The sequence below is a fragment of the Excalfactoria chinensis genome, chromosome 1 (assembly GCF_039878825.1).
Source record: "Excalfactoria chinensis isolate bCotChi1 chromosome 1, bCotChi1.hap2, whole genome shotgun sequence".
Taxonomy (NCBI): Eukaryota; Metazoa; Chordata; class Aves; order Galliformes; family Phasianidae; genus Excalfactoria; species Excalfactoria chinensis.
This window is the reverse complement of record NC_092825.1, coordinates 162,787,023-162,802,869: the sequence shown is the minus strand read 5'-3', so window position 1 is coordinate 162,802,869 and position 15,847 is coordinate 162,787,023. Positions and strand designations below refer to the sequence as shown.

Below are 15,847 nucleotides of genomic sequence, written 5' to 3'. Positions count from 1 at the left end.
TTTCTGCCATGATTAACTGTGTTGCTGTAAATCTTGCTTAAATGTGCAGTTTGACAATTCCTAATGGTAGAAGAAAAGGTCTTAGGTTTGCACAGCTACATGTAACTGTGGCCACAGAGGGCTAAGAACAGCAAAGTGTATCTCATCTTTAAATTCTCCAGGCATGCTAGAGATTTGAAAAGCTGAGAAGGGTCTGGTCCTTAGCAACAGGAATTGAAATATAGAATTTCGATTAAATCATTTTATGATACTGCTAAGTGTCCTGAGTGCATAAAAATACAATGGTCCTCCCTCCCTCCCTCCCTCCCTCCCTCCCTCCCTCCCTCCCTCCCTCCCTCCCTCCCTCCCTCCCTCCCTCCTCCCTCCCTCCCTCCCTCCCTCCCTCCCTCCCTTCCTCCCTTCCTTCCTTCCTTCCTTCCTTCCTTCCTTCCTTCCTTCCTTCCTTCCTTCCTTCCTTCCTTCCTTCCTTCCTTCCTTCCTTCCTTCCTTCCTTCCTTCCTTCCTTCCTTCCTTCCTTCCTTCCTTCCTTCCTTCCTTCCTTCCTTCCTTCCTTCCTTCCTTCCTTCCTTCCTTCCTTCCTTCCTTCCTTCCTTCCTTCCTTCCTTCCTTCCTTCCTTCCTTCCTTCCTTCCTTCCTTCCTTCCTCCTTCCTCCCTCCCTCCCTCCCTCCCTCCCTCCCTCCCTCCCTCCCTCCCTCCCTCCCTCCCTCCCTCCCTCCCTCCCTTCCTTCCTTCCTTCCTTCCTTCCTTCCTTCCTTCCTTCCTTCCTTCCTTCCTTCCTTCCTTCCTTCCTTCCTTCCTTCCTTCCTTCCTTCCTTCCTTCCTTCCTTCCTTCCTTCCTTCCTTCCTTCCTTCCTTCCTTCCTTCCTTCCTTCCTTCCTTCCTTCCTTCCTTCCTTCCTTCCTTCCTTCCTTCCTTCCTTTTTACTATACCTATTTCTTTTCAGCCTACCTGTTCTTTAGTAAAAGAATTTGCATCATCTTTTTGAGGTGCAAAAGCTTTTGCAGTAATGACTGATGGACAAGATGTATCATCCAATTAAATATTATCTCTCTAGCCTTTTTCATAATGCTCCTTTAGTATCTGTAAAAACAGTATCTTCTTGTGCCTTTTTAGCTTGTCTAATCCTTGCATAGACGAATTCTGTGCTGTATTTGTTACATTACCCTTCTAGAGCAAATACAGGATTGTGAGATAACTCATTAGAATGCTGAACAACTTAGATTTCTTCATTTTACACCTCCTATGAAGAAGCAGCTTCTTCAGTGCTTCCTGTCTATATGGAATATTTCTTGTTATTTTAGATTATTTTTTGCTATCACCATTAGCACTTTTCTTTCTATGGTCACACTCAATCTGCATGACATCAGCATGTCACCAACAGAACAGATGTCACTTCATTGCAGCCCTTTTTTTTTTTTTTTTTTTTTCCCATTCTAATTAGTGATCTACTCTTTCTTGATAAGCTAGAATTTACTTGCAGCAATATAGGCACTCTGATGGGGACAGGGTGATATAACCGAGAGTGACAGCCAACAGAGTGGCAATAATCTACTAAAACACTTGAAACTGAAAAGAAGATTTATCTCAGTCAAGTAAGCAGCCTGAAGGATCAAAGGATGCCAGACAGTCTTGTCAGAAAAGCAGAAGTTGTTGTACAACAAAATGGTACTTGGACTTGTTAATAGCTGCTTGCATTGCTAGGAGCAATCACACTGTAATGACTGAGGAGGTCAGTGTAAGAACGCTCTAATTTCTTCTAACGTTGCATTAATAATCAGTTTAATATTGGCAAAAATGTATGTATGTATTTAAACGCTGGGCCCAGATCTTATACTTTCATTTAAGTTTGGTACTGGATGGAGCTACTTTCATAGTGCCTGACATTGTGTCACATTCTAATAACATGGCTGCTTGTAGTATGAGGCTCAGAATGCCATATGTAATTAAAATCTCTATTTCGAGATACATTCTCTAGTTTATTCATGCAGAGAAGTCATTTTACCTCTTGAACTTTCTGCTGGACTGAACAAAATGAGTGAAAATGTACTACTGCAGTCCTTACATTTAAATGAATTGAGGCTGCAACTGAAATTACCACAATCTCCTGTATCGTACATGTTAATTTATTTGTAATGCACATGGTCAAACCATTCCATTTTGGATATTTACTTCTTTTTGTTTAGATTTATAGTGAAGTTGAAAAATTAATGAAGTAGAAAATCAAAGCTTTCTAAGACATTTTAATCAGATAAAAAGTACCACAACTGCAATGCTTCATTCAGACCCACGTTTTAAAGTGGCAAGATATTTACTTAACAAAGCAGTTTTGTTCATCTGTTTAATTACTTTGTAAGACAAGGAATAATTTAACTGAAAACTTAAAGGTATTGCCAAGATTTTCTCCTCGGAAAAACAAGAGATCCTAAGGAAATTTAATGACCTATAGTAAAAAGAGCTTAAGGCCTTTTCAGAGTTGTTAGATTTCTTCAGTTCTGCTTGATGTCATTGGGAGCTGAAAGTATCAAAAGCCTGCTGGATGGCATCCTGTCTGTTTAAGCTTGACCTCATTCAAAAACGATTTGGTTTTGCTGATACTTTTAAGAACCTGGAGTCTGACAAAGTACTTGTGAAAAGGTAGAAGGCATTTGTAAACACAAAGTTACCTCTGGGGGCTGGAAACACTGAGAGGGTTATTATAAGGAGTTCTGTCAGAGACTGCAATTAAGTCTAGCATGGCACTGATAGACAAAAGAGTAGCACATCACTCAGAAATTATTAAAAAGTCAGGTAAATGAACAAAGGATCTGAAAAAGCTTGTGAAGGCGAGTCATAAATGTGACTAACCAAAGAGAACAACAAAGGCAAATAAGCACTCCTGGATGAATTTAGAGATTACTCTGAGAAGCAGATGGTAGGGGAGAGCCGCATGAGAAACGTTTAGAAAGCAGCAGAGGAACAGGTCGTGCTGTGGTGGTGGGCAGAGCAAAGGGATTCAAAGGTACACACAGCCTGATGCTTCCTCAGGCACAGTCACGTGTAGGGACAATGCTGGCCAAGCAGTACAAGGTGAATTTGCTAATTCAAGGCAATCTGCACATAAAACTGATTTGCAGGCATCTAGGAGAGTACATAGCATGACTTTTCCAAAGAAACCAGCAGTGTTACTTGTTGATGTGCTCATTTTGCCCCCATTAGATTTATGTGACCTTTAGGAGTAACATGAATGTCTGGGAAAATGAAGCTATTACCTACATTATGGCTTTCTTGACTGAGAATAAATGTGAGCACAGAGCTGATAAAACTGGAAGTCATATGAACTCTTAATCCTATATATATATATATATATATTTCCAAAAATGATGTATAGCATTATGCTGACACATCTTATTTTGTTCATAAGGGCAGAAAGCAGCGGCAGGGCAGGCTGAGAGGAGGCCTGATGGCGGCTGCAGCTCCTGACAGGGAGCAGAGGGGCAGCGCTGAGCTCTGCTCTGTGTGACAGCGACAGGGCCCGAGGGAACGGCATGGAGCTGTCAGGGGAGGGCAGCTGGGGATGAGGGAAAGGGGCTGCACCAGAGGGCGGTGGGCACGGAACAGCCTGCACGGGGCTGTGGGCACGGCCACGAGTGCCGGAGCTCAGAGAGCGTTTGGACAGCGCTATCAGACATTGGGATTGGATGTTGGATGGTGGCGTCTGGAGCCAGGGGTTGGACTCAGTGTGGGGGAGATGGACGGGAGAGGAAAGCGCTGCCCGCCGCGGTGTTTCCCTCGGCGGCCGCCGTAGCCGCCGCTCCTCCCACCGGTAGTAGCCGGGGTTCTGCGGGGAGGTGGAACGGCGCGCTTTTCAACCGCCATGAGCCTGTGGGTGGACAAGTACAGGCCCAGCGCCCTCAGCCGCCTGGATTTCCACCGCGAGCAGGCGGCGCAGCTCCGCAGCCTGGTGAGGGGCTCGGCCGTTCCCTTCAGGAACCCCAATTCTGCGGGTTTGCCCTGCAGGGGTCGTGGCGTGGGGGGATCAACGTGCCGGCGGGCTGGCGTTCCCCGTGCTGTACGTGGGAGGGGTCGATGCTCTTGAGAGCAGGGCTTGTCATCTTTGCCTAACGTTAGGCGGAGATCTGAAGTGAGCCGCGATGAAACCTGGGGCTGTGAAGTTGTGAGGGTTAAGGGAGAGACAGTCGAGGTCAGGCTGGAGCGGCTGAGTACCTAATGGAGTGAGGAGTGAGTTGTACACGGGAAAAACAATGTCATGTGAACTCTTGTGACAGTGGGTATAGAAATATTCCCTTGCGGCTTAAGGAAAATACTATTGTAACTAATGGGTCTTATTGTTTCGTGTTCAGGTTCAGTGTGGTGACTTCCCTCATCTGTTGGTGTATGGACCATCAGGAGCTGGAAAGAAGACAAGGATAATGTGTTTGTTAAGAGAATTATATGGTGCAGGTGTGGAGAAGCTGAGGATTGAGCATCAGAGTATAACGGTAGAAAAACTAATTCTATTCTTGTGCCAAGCACCGTAGACATTTGTATACTGACATGTTTCTTTTGTAAGACCTTTATATTTATATGGATTTTAATATATGTACGTATTTTCCATACTCAGTATCTTTTAGCTCATTATGCAGTTAATGACACTAGTTTGGTTACTTGAATAGTTAACTTTTACCACCATTACTGGATATTCCTGTTCTTTAAGTGTTTGTGGATGGGTTTTGTTGTGGATAGTTGTTTTCATTTCCTATATCAGTCTGAACAATATTTTATATAATAGACTAGTAGAGAATTTCAATTTTCTGTAAAGATAACCCTTAATTTTTAACTCATAAGCACTGTTTTTCTTGTACAGGCAATTCATAACTTATGTTCTCGTTCCCATGGTGATGGTTTCAGCATTAATTAGTTTAAGCTGTTGTGTTTTGTTTTTGTTTTTTGTTTTAATTTGCCTTGGTCTTAGGCATTCCATACAACCTTCTAAAGGTAACTAATTATCTACTCGAAATCCTTATTATGGAAAACGTAACCAGCAAGGAATTAACAAATCTTATTTATAGGTTGTTGTGAAGAAAAGAACAATAATGGAACAAATATAATACCTGGATGATGCAGTAACAACAGGAGCTATATGTTGCTATAATTACTATTCTATGGGCTGGACGATGTATCAGTATTCCTTTTCTCCTTTTGCTTGTAAGGGGTAGAAGATGCACAGGAGTAATGTCTTAGTGCCTGTTTGATCTGAGACCCAGCAATTTATCACCTGCAAGATTTCTTTTCTTGAAGAGTTCTTCAGATACTGATTTATTATGGTTACTCTCTACATAGGCACCTTCTAAAAAGAAAATTGAAATTAGCACGATTGCAAGTAATTACCACCTTGAAGTTAACCCAAGGTAAGTATACTTTAAAAAGAAGTCCCCTGTGCAGTGTGATCACTGTCTTATATTCGAAGTGGTTTTAAGATGAGCGTATAAGGGCCTGACTGCTCAATTTATTGCCTGAGCAAATTAGATAATGATTTGAAGTTTGGGTTGCAAATAAGGGTAGGGAAAGGATTTTTAATTGTACAGCTCTGAGTGAGCAGAGAACTTGGAATTTCTGTGTACTTAGCAGTAATGTTCTGCTTAACTAGCCACGTACGTGTGTGGATGTTGAGGACTAGCTACCCAGGAACAGTTCTGGTTTATCCATTTTGATTGCAACCAGAAACTTCCATTTTTGCCAGTGATCCTAAGGCATTACTTCTGTCACAAATCCAAAATTAAAGAGACTTGAAAGCAAGGCCTTTAAGTCTTAAAATGGCATGGAGCAGAGAGGTGGATTTCTCCTTTAAATAACAAAACAAAACAGTAATAACAATGAAAATGCCCACAAAATACTGGGAGTCCTGTTGTGAAGGAGATAAGTTGTTGAGGTAAATGTCAGGAGCTATAACGCTGTGCTGTATGTCTTCTTTGACTGTAGTGAAATTACTGGTGACAATTCAGTGGCCCAAAATAATACTTGCATTTACCTGAAGCTCTAAAGAGTTGTTGTTAATGTTGCTTTAAATCACAGGACAGTAGATGTCTGTATGCAGCAGTAGGCTTTGGTTATGGCGTTTCTGTTTCCGGAGTTGAAATTCTAAGACAGTGTGTATCGTGAAGTAACTTCTAGCACTGTGCTTATTACTAAACATTTTCTCATGTTGCTTTACAGTTAAAAGCCATTTCCACATGTATTCCTTTAAAAACTTGTTCTGCTGTTAGTCTCTTTGTATTGATCAGTAAGTATCTGCTGGTGTTCACTTCAAACAAGTGAGGCTGAGGCTTTTGCTAATAAACTTTATATACAAGAATAAGCGATAAGAAATGACACTCAAGTGGTATGGGAGGTTTTCTGATCTGTTTAACCAAATACTACAAATAGTTGTTTCTTTTTAGAGTAATTTCAATTTGAAACATATGTATATTATTCATATATATAAAAAAAAGAAGTCCTAAAATTGTGGAATTGCTGTATTACGTTATATACAATGACTGAGTTGTATGAGTTAATGCGTGGGCTCCAAGTGATTGAGCAGTTGCCATGTTTATGTCTGACCAGCCGGTGAACCTGTATGTGTTAATGTTTATCAGTTTGGTCTGCGAATTTTGATTGAATTATAGCACTGTGAAATTGTGTGGTGTATCTTTTGTAACACGAGAAATGGCTATCAGGGAAAGGAAATTATCTTCTGGAAAAAGGGTAGGACACTACAGACACTGAATTCATTATGGAACTTTATTGGACAGAACCATTATTATTCCTCCAAAAGAAGACTGTCATCTTAATTCCAAAGTGTTGTCTGCTGGTTGCTTGAACAGTAGTAATTTGAGTAGTTATTTGAGCTGGATGCATTCAAGGCCAGGCTGGATGTGGCTCTGTGCAGCCTGGTGTGGTGGTTGGTGACCCTGCTTATAACAGGGGAGTTGAAATGAGATGATCATTGTGGTCCTTTCTAAGATTCTGTAAAATAGGTATCCCCGAGTAACTGGGAAAAAATAAGGAACAGTGAAAAGTACGTTTGTGGGTGAAGTTAGCTTTTGCTTATTGTTTTTCTGGATTATTTGTTGTGGTTGCATAGTATCAATGATAGCCTTTCAATACAAAATGTTGACCTTGGATTCTTTGTTACTGTAGAAAGCACTCTAAATGTTAGGAAAGTACTTTAAAAACTCTTTCATTTCCAAAAGCTGGTTTAACTCATAGAGTAGAACTAGACAGTGTAAATTTTGGTGTCACTGCTTTTTCTAATCTGTAATTGCAGATCAGCTTCCTATCTGAAAGACAGATCTGTAGGACTGAGCTGGTGCCTCAGTCAGAATCAGCATAATGTGTTCAGCAGGTTGTGAACTGCTGAGCTAAGCTGATGATACGATGCTTCTGCCTATTCTGCTGCCTGATCCTTGGCAAGAAAAGGAAGGGTCTGGTTGAGTGGTGACTTGAGCAGGACAAACAAATATTGCTGAGTTGCTCCCTCTTTTCTTTGCTGCATAAGTAATCTAGCTTGCAAGTCAGCCCCCAGTGGCTGTTGCATCTAGCTGACCTAGGTACGACCGGAGGATTAAGAAAGCTGCACAGTGCCAAAGTGGGTGGTAGTTTTCCTGAATTCTAAGAGAAACAAGCTAACCACCTATGCAATGTCTGTCTTTTTTAGTAAATTTTATAACTTGAGTGTTTCTGCCATTCAAGTTTATATTAAGCATGTAGTTTTAAGGAAAAACTTGTATGCACTTACATCAGTCCTTTGAGTTAGTCACCCTATTGTAGACTTGCTTTTTCTTGCCGTAATGATAGGCGAGAACTTTGATAATAAATGTCTGTCCAAATTGCAGGTGACAAAACATTTCTTATACAAAAAATAATAATAATTTGTTTTAATGAGCTGATTAAAAACATCTGATAACATTTTTAGCAGCTTTCCTAAACAGTGCAGCTAAGCCAGCTGTGCCTTCATAAGCTCTGAGATCTTTATTACTAGGAAGGTAACTTTCATAAAATATATTTTGAGGTTAATTCTGACCTTGATATCTACTGAAATATTCTCTCATTCTTGTTGGTTGGTTGACCACAGGGCTACTTTAAGACAATGGTTTTTACATGCTGTATAAAGTCGTTGTTCTAAAAGTTCTATTCAAACTCTTATTATAGTGATGCTGGAAATAATGACCGTGTGGTGATTCAGGAACTCTTGAAGACAGTAGCACAATCCCAGCAACTTGAAACAAGTACTCAGCGAGACTTTAAAGGTGAGTAAAAGCAGTTAAACCCAGTCCAAATACTAATTACACTTTTAAAAAAGATTTCAGGTGATTGCTTTGTGTGTACATGTGTCTTGTATATGAATACATGTAAGCCTTTATCAAATTAAACAAGTTAGCATTTTTGTTTATCTGCGGAAAGTTTGTGGTTGAATACTCCATATGAGGTTGTATCTTGTGTTGGTTTCTTAGGAAGACTGGATGTAGCTGAATGACAGTGGCTGGGCAAATGGAATTGGGATTCCCACTCTTTTCAAGAAATGTTTGTTTCTACAACTAATTTGTTTTTCCTCTCCTTGACTGAATTACGAGCAAAACTAGAACTATATGACAAGAAATTGAAGGAGAGAGGAAATCTTAAGAGAGAAGAAAATGATTGACAATGGTCTTGAACTTGATATTTTTCTCTCACTTCTGTAACTGTTCTTAGACCTGTGGTCACACCATGTTATGTCAAAGTAGCTGGTAAATTGTCTGGTCTCAGGCCCCAAATATAACCAGAGAAGAAATGGGAGACGAATACTGACTGGTTCCTCCAAGCTGTTCTCAGGGGTCTTTTCAGTGTACTGAAATGACTCATCTGTTAGTTGCCTGCCTATGGAAGAACCTGCCGAAAGTGGCTACAGGAGTCAGTAGTTTCATACCAGGCATCTCCCGATTGTTCCAAAGCATTTTAAAAATGTTTTTCTTTTTCCTTGAAATACCATGAAACACCCTGCTAGTATTGCAACAAAGAAGCTTTCTGTTGCTCCTTTGCTAAGATAAGACATCAGCTTTCAATATAAAATATATTGAGGGGAGTCTTCAGGAAATGTGTGCTTTATTGATATGACCTTATGCCAGAAATGCTTTTTGCATTTCTTATATAGAATTCCTTTAAAAAGTTGTTATCAGGGTGAAAGCTTCTACACCTACCTGAATTACTTTTTGGCACTGAAGTGTTGCAACCCCGCTCTGAAGAGAATTCCATTATGTGGGTATAGAGTACAAGGGAGAAGCAGACTGCACAGTCAAAAAAGCTCACAGGTTTTCTTAATATTGCTTTAGTTTTCTGTCTGTGGAACTGCTTCTTGTGTAATTCATTTTAGCATTATCACTTTAACATAAAATACACCTTTTGTGAAGGAATTCAGTATGCTGCTTTTTGCTTTTTCAGTGGTGCTGTTAACAGAAGTCGACAAACTCACTAAAGATGCCCAGCATGCTTTGCGAAGAACGATGGAGAAGTACATGGCAACCTGCAGACTTATCCTGTGCTGCAACTCCATATCGAAGATTATAGGACCTATTCAAAGCAGATGCCTGACTGTACGAGTGCCTGCTCCCAGCACTGAAGATGTACGTTGAAACAGACGCAGAAATCAGAAATTTAAAACTTCTTACCAGATAAGTTCTTGTCGTAGGCTTAGGTAATATTTTATTTCCATGAAGTAACCTAGTTTTTAGTGGTGGCTGACTTGCCAAGCATGTTTCATGATAGCTCTGTCCATCTCTGCTTTAGAAATATTTCAAGTAGGATAATCTGTAGGTGCTAAACTGTTTGCTAAATGCCGTGCTCCATGCTGTTTCCTATCTAGATTTGTCATGTGTTGTCCAGCGTGTGTAAGAAAGAGGGCCTGACTCTTCCACAGGAATTAGCTCAAAGGCTGGCAGAGAAATCTGGCAGGAATCTTCGGAAAGCACTGCTGATGTGCGAGTCTTGCAGAGTACAACAGTAAGTGGCTGCTAAAACCTAATGTAAGCTATGCTTCTAGGCATATGAATCAACTTCTGTATCACTGTTAGACCAGATGACAAAGTTTGCTTTATTACCTTCAATGCAGGTATCCTTTCAGTGCTGATCAAGACATTCCTGAGATGGACTGGGAAATTTATCTGAGAGAAACTGCAAATGCTATTGTCAGTCAGCAGACACCGCAAAGGTAGATGGATATATTCGTAGCTATAAATTGCGTTTGTTTGTTTGCTTTATGCTGAATGCTAATTATGCTGTGTTTTTAAGTATTGCATTTCTTGTAATTTGTGATTTCTGGCATTTCACTAGACTTTATAATTTAGTAGATAGATATACCAGATTACAAACAGCCCACATGAAACTGTTGTAAGTCTCTGCTGTTTATGTGAGGCTTGTTTTGGAATGCTATATACATTTCTAAGTATTGCACTGAAAAGTTTCAAGTAAATGCTGGAGTCTGCAGAAGTTGGCCAAAAATGATCAGAGAATGGAGAACGTTACGTGTATGAAAAGAATTATAGTAGACAGAACAGAGTGGAGAGATACAGAAGGACTTGGAAGGATGAAAGGAATAGCCCTTTTTCTGATTGTTATGGTAGGAAAGCTCATAAATAAAAAATAAAGAGTGTAGATTACAGTAATCCATCAGGGATTTAATGTCTTGAATGTTCATGAGTTTTTAGGTCTCTTTTAACTTTGTATTCAGTTCTTTGGTTAAACCGAAGTGATTTCTTGTTTGCTTCAGTCTGGTGAACTATCATTTTCTCTGCACCTTCTGTGCAATCTGTTGCAGCTTTGTATTCAGAAGTGAGCATAAGCTTAGTTGAGTACTATGCTGTTTGCTTTCTTTTTATTTTTCTGTATTTAAAGCTTTTGTTTCACCACCTCTATCATAACATGATTTTTGTGAAGTAACTTAATGTGAAACAATAAAATCAGTGATTTCTTTTTCAAGAACAGTGGGAGATACCCTCTATATTAGTCTAACTTGTCTCATACACGTAGAATCTTTTGTAGAATCCTCTACTAATATTAAGTGTAAATAATAGGAATTTAGATAGGAAGCGGAATTAAAAGAAGAGCCTGAGGCAAATTCTTGTCTCTTCGATGTTAGCTGTAAATCACAAATGTATGTAAATATACCATATGTATTATGTCTTGCTGTTTTGAACAAAGGGTGTTACGTATTATTTGAGTTGAAACTATCCAAGATGCAGTGCTTCTGGTTTTAAAATCTACAACAAAAGAACCCTCTGTCTGTTTGTTCTTTTCCTGTTTGCTCTATGACATAATTCACAAGTAGTGAAAATGAGTATGCTTTGTGGATATACAGCTGATATTTCATTGTCACTCCAACAGGCTTCTAGAGGTTCGTGGACGGCTCTATGAACTCCTAACACACTGCATTCCTCCTGAGATTATAATGAAGGTATTCTAGCTCTTAACTGTAGTATAGTTATTAACTATTTAAAAAATAAAAATACCGAAATCATCCAGATGTTGAAGAAAAGCTTTGTCATTTCCATTGTTTTTCCCTTTTAGGGTCTCCTGACAGAACTTTTGAATAACTGTGATGGACAACTGAAAGGAGAAGTTGCACAGATGGCAGCCTTCTATGAACACCGCTTGCAACTGGGCAGCAAAGCCATTTATCATCTTGAAGCATTTGTAGCAAAGTTTATGGCAATTTACAAGAAATTTATGGAGGATGGGCTAGATGACATGATGTTCTAAGCCTGATACCTGAAGTTGTATACAGAATGTTGTATCATAGGTATGCCATGTTAGTTTTCTGCTCTCCATGTCTGTTGGCATGTGGTCTAGTTCAAAGTCAATTTTACTTCCTTATGGATATAAACCACGATGAACTAAAGAATAGTGTTCAGTTTTGGAAACCAGATGGATTGTTCAATAGCATCAGTAGATTGATCTATGGAAAATACTTTGTGCTTTCAGAAAGGCAAAAGATTGCCACCGAAGCTGGATAAGATGATAGTCTACTTGTAGCATTTGTAAGCTTACATTAAGAAGAGAGAATATGCTTTTTGGTTTGTTTGTTTTTTTGCTGTTAGCAAGACATATATCCATGTTGTAAATTACTGTTTGAGCATGTATGTATATATTTTGCCTACTCTTATATCTCATTGTTTGTTTTGTTTTTTTGTTTTAGCCATATTATTGTTAGTGATGTGGTGACACAATGTTTTCTGACTCACATTTGTAAGCAGTTGTGTTGAAATTAGATGAGTAGTGCTTTTGTCTTGCTTGTAAGTCAGTTGGACAGCATCAAACTTTGTTTAAGAGGAATCTGCCCTTATAAAGTAAGACCACACGCCAGCTGACACTTTCATGTTAGTTCCAATGCACTTAACTGCTCAGGTAAAGATTATTCCTTTGACTCTGGTATAATCAGTGGTAAGGTTTCAAGTTTTAACAATTATGTCTTTTTAAGAAGTGAAAAAAAAGAATGTGAACAACATATTAAATGCCGAATGAGTGTTTTATGCCATGTAGGTGATTACTTTAAACTCTTAAACTAGGTATATGCATTCATTTAGTTTGATGTAAACTGGCTTTCAGAAAAGTGGGGCAGTACTCCCCAGTGTAAGTCTTCAGGGAAACATCAAGGTAAAGGAAGCTATACCAATTTGTTCTGCAGGTCTTCCATGTGTTATTCCTATGTACTGTGGTTCCCTAACATTGACTAAATTAATGCTATTTGTCACTTTCACTTGTCTGATTTAGACAAATTCTAGATACTTAGAAAAAAGTATCATATGGAAATTAAATTCCCAATCACCTCTGCTCATTCATAGTCTTTGGAAGCCTGAGCATTCATGTGTGTACTGTTAATACACTTCTTACTTTCCTGTTCAGTGCTAGTGTGCTTTATATTGTACTGGTTTTGTATTTGACGATGCCTAGAGGATGGACTGTGTCTTCCCTGTGCTCTTGTGCCACAAATCCACGGCACTGTGAGAATCCAGACTGACTGATGAAGATCCCAGAAAACTCATTTTGTTAATTCTGAAATAAGTTAGCGGAATCAATAATTGTGGAGATAAATGCTCAAGTATTTTACAAGGGAGATAGAGGACTGGGAAAGGGAGGCATAATTACTACGTGTACTAATTGCCTGCTCTTTCAGGAGGCTAGTCTGTGCCCATTTTCAATACCAAACAAGTCTTGCTTATTACCCACTGTAACTCAAGAAAGACTCGTCATGACTAAGTGCCCCTTCTTACAAATATTTGCTTGCTTTTACTTTTAATCCATTGTCTGTGGAAAGAGTGTGATGCGAAGGGTATGAAAGGCATTGTGACTTAGTGGCAGCTGCCTCCCTGTTCCCATCCTGCTTTCTATGAGTTAAAGCAGCTTTTTGTTCATAATTTATCTATTACTGTGTTTTAAAATTGTATCATCTGTGGCTTAATATCCTGTTCTGTGAATCATTCTCATAAATTAAGCAGGATCAGTATTGACATGGAGAAGAGAGAGAAGATATGTCAGTTGGAGGCAGTGGATTGTTGCTTCAAAAGACCTCACCTGCTCAGTGTAGAGGTTTAAAATCCCAACATGACTGTGTGGCTGTGCTTTATCTAGTTGAGTGGTTTCATTTTTTTCTGCTCTACCTCCCCTGGGACAAGTAATCAAGGATAGGGGAAAAAAGGGGTAATGATCAATGGTGGAGAAAATGGCTGATGCTGCTCCAGGAAGCTGCTGTTTCTTTCTGTTGGTCCTGCTTTGTGTGCCACAGTCTGGAACACACAAATACGCAGGCACAGAATCTCTGAAGTCTGTACATGTCTCCTACAGGGCCTGTATTTTTAAGGGAGGTGAATTTGTTTCCAGGACAACTAGTAACTGCTAGAGTTTTTCAACACAAAAACATTTCAGAGCATGTGCTTAGAGGTAGTCATCAAAACGCAGCATAGCCTGAGTTGGAAGGGAACCACGAGAGTCATGAAATCCAACTTATGGCTCCATGCAGCGCCACCCAAAATCCAGACCCTACATCTATGAGTGTTGTTCAAATGCTCCTTGAAGTCCAGCAGATTTGGCACTGTGACTGCTGCCCTGCAGAGCCTGTGTACCAGCAAATAGTGTTGAGGGGAAAAAACAGAGACTTCTGCTGGTTTTTCCACTTACATGGTGCTATTACATGGTAGCCTGTCCACCACAAAAGCAGAACCTTTATGGGGTGAGAAAGCATCTTGGCGTGGGTCTCTTTGCCTCCTGTATGTGTGTGAATGCACAGCAGCACTCTTGTGGATGACGTATGCTGAGCAGTGTGCACCTGCTTCATACACCTAGCAGGAGAGGCAGTCACAAAGACTTCTGAATAGAAACACAGGACCTCTAGGTGATGTTTCTTCAGTGTTTCTTCAGCTGTTTTCATCTTTTGAGATCTGCTTAGAGTTGCTTCTGAGTTGCGTGCTGAGAGGATTAGCCTTGCTTTCATCCAGCATCACCTCCCGCTAGTTCAAAATGAGAACTGAAAACTGCTCCTACCCGGGTGGGACTTAAACTCTGCACAGCCTAAGAGTTTCCATAGGAGTCAGCTTCATGCCAGCACAGAAAGTCAGAGGTGAAAGTTTCTTATAAAATAAGATCAAGAAACCTAAGATAGCAACTTCTTCAGTTAAACTTTCTGTGCTCTACAAAGAGCAGCTGCAGAGCAGCAAGAGGTACAGTCAGGCTTCTCTTTTTCCTGTTTCTGAATTCTAAATGTTAACTCCTGTAAGAAATGTAGTTCTTAAAGTCAGGGGATTTTTCTTTAGGCATCCATGGTAAACAACACTGCTTTAGCATTAATTGGAATAAAGATAACGCCTGTTTGGAAGACTGATTTTTAAAGTTTATTTTATTGAATACACTCATATTAGCAAGGCAGACGTGAGGAACGTTCCCTCTTTTACCAATGAAGTGACCTGATTATTCCAGGTTAGAAGGTAAGATAGATTAGCGTTCATTATCACAAATTTCCCTATCAGTGCAGGGAAATCAAGATTATTACAGTCCATTGATATAAAATAATAGCTGCAATTTGTCTTGTTGGAAAGAGCTCAGGTATGCCCGAGCAGTCTTTAATCCTTCTTGCTTAATGCTTTGTGCCTGCACTAACAGTTAATGCCGTGTGCATTTATTACATTGGATTTCAGTCAATGATCCAAAACAAAACCCCAAATTGTAGCCCGTTAAATGAAAGCCTGAAGATGACAGTGAAATGTTCTTCTAGTTCTTGAAATCACAGAATGGCCCAGGTTGGAAGGGACCCCAGGAATCACGAAGCTCCAACCCCATCACCACAGGCAGGGCCACCAACCTCCGCATTCAATACTAGGCCAGGAAAGGCCAGCTTCTTTATTTTTCATGTGGGGGAAGGGAAAGGAAAGGAAAGGAAAGGAAAGGAAAGGAAAGGAAAGGAAAGGAAAGGAAAGGAAAGGAAAGGAAAGGAAAGGAAAGGGAAGTATATAGGCATACAAAAGAAATCAGCCTTTACCATCCATGTGCCCTGCAGACTAATCAATAAATAATATGTCATCCAATTTACATGTCAGGAATTGGTTCCGTGTTGCACCATGAGCAAGATTAAGGAGTTTGCCATTAACTTCAATATGTTGTGGAATTGACTCAGATGTTGTAGGCGTTAACGGGGCGCACACGGCAACACTCAGATTGGGGTTTTTTTGGTGTTTTTTTTTTTTCTTCTGTTGTCAAAATTGAAATTATTTTCCTTCCAAATTAATTGGGACAATCGAGCCTAACACATTTGGTACACATATATTTTAAAAGCAGTGGATGATTTTCTTGTCTGAAAAATGAGCCAATTAG

General features: G+C 39.9%; 1 protein-coding gene across 1 annotated transcript; it reads left to right on the top strand.

Moving 5' to 3' along the window:
• The first annotated feature begins 3,721 nt into the window (after positions 1-3,721).
• RFC3 (replication factor C subunit 3) lies at positions 3,722-14,853 on the top strand. The gene is made up of 9 exons (XM_072336941.1): positions 3,722-3,941; positions 4,342-4,479; positions 5,321-5,388; positions 8,168-8,265; positions 9,434-9,615; positions 9,855-9,991; positions 10,101-10,199; positions 11,372-11,441; positions 11,555-14,853. The coding sequence occupies exons 1-9, from the start codon at positions 3,855-3,857 to the stop codon at positions 11,744-11,746; spliced, it is 1,071 nt and encodes a 356-aa protein (XP_072193042.1). The 5' UTR covers positions 3,722-3,854; the 3' UTR covers positions 11,747-14,853.
• The last annotated feature ends 994 nt before the right edge of the window (positions 14,854-15,847 follow it).

Bases quoted from the DNA above. Each gene is read 5' to 3' on its own strand.
- RFC3 (XM_072336941.1), top strand. From the start codon at position 3,855: ATGAGCCTGTGGGTGGACAAGTACAGGCCCAGCGCCCTCAGCCGCCTG. The intron at 3,942-4,341 runs GTGAGGGGCTCG...TTTCGTGTTCAG, and splicing joins CGGCGCAGCTCCGCAGCCTG to GTTCAGTGTGGTGACTTCCC. The intron at 11,442-11,554 runs GTATTCTAGCTC...TTTCCCTTTTAG, and splicing joins CTCCTGAGATTATAATGAAG to GGTCTCCTGACAGAACTTTT.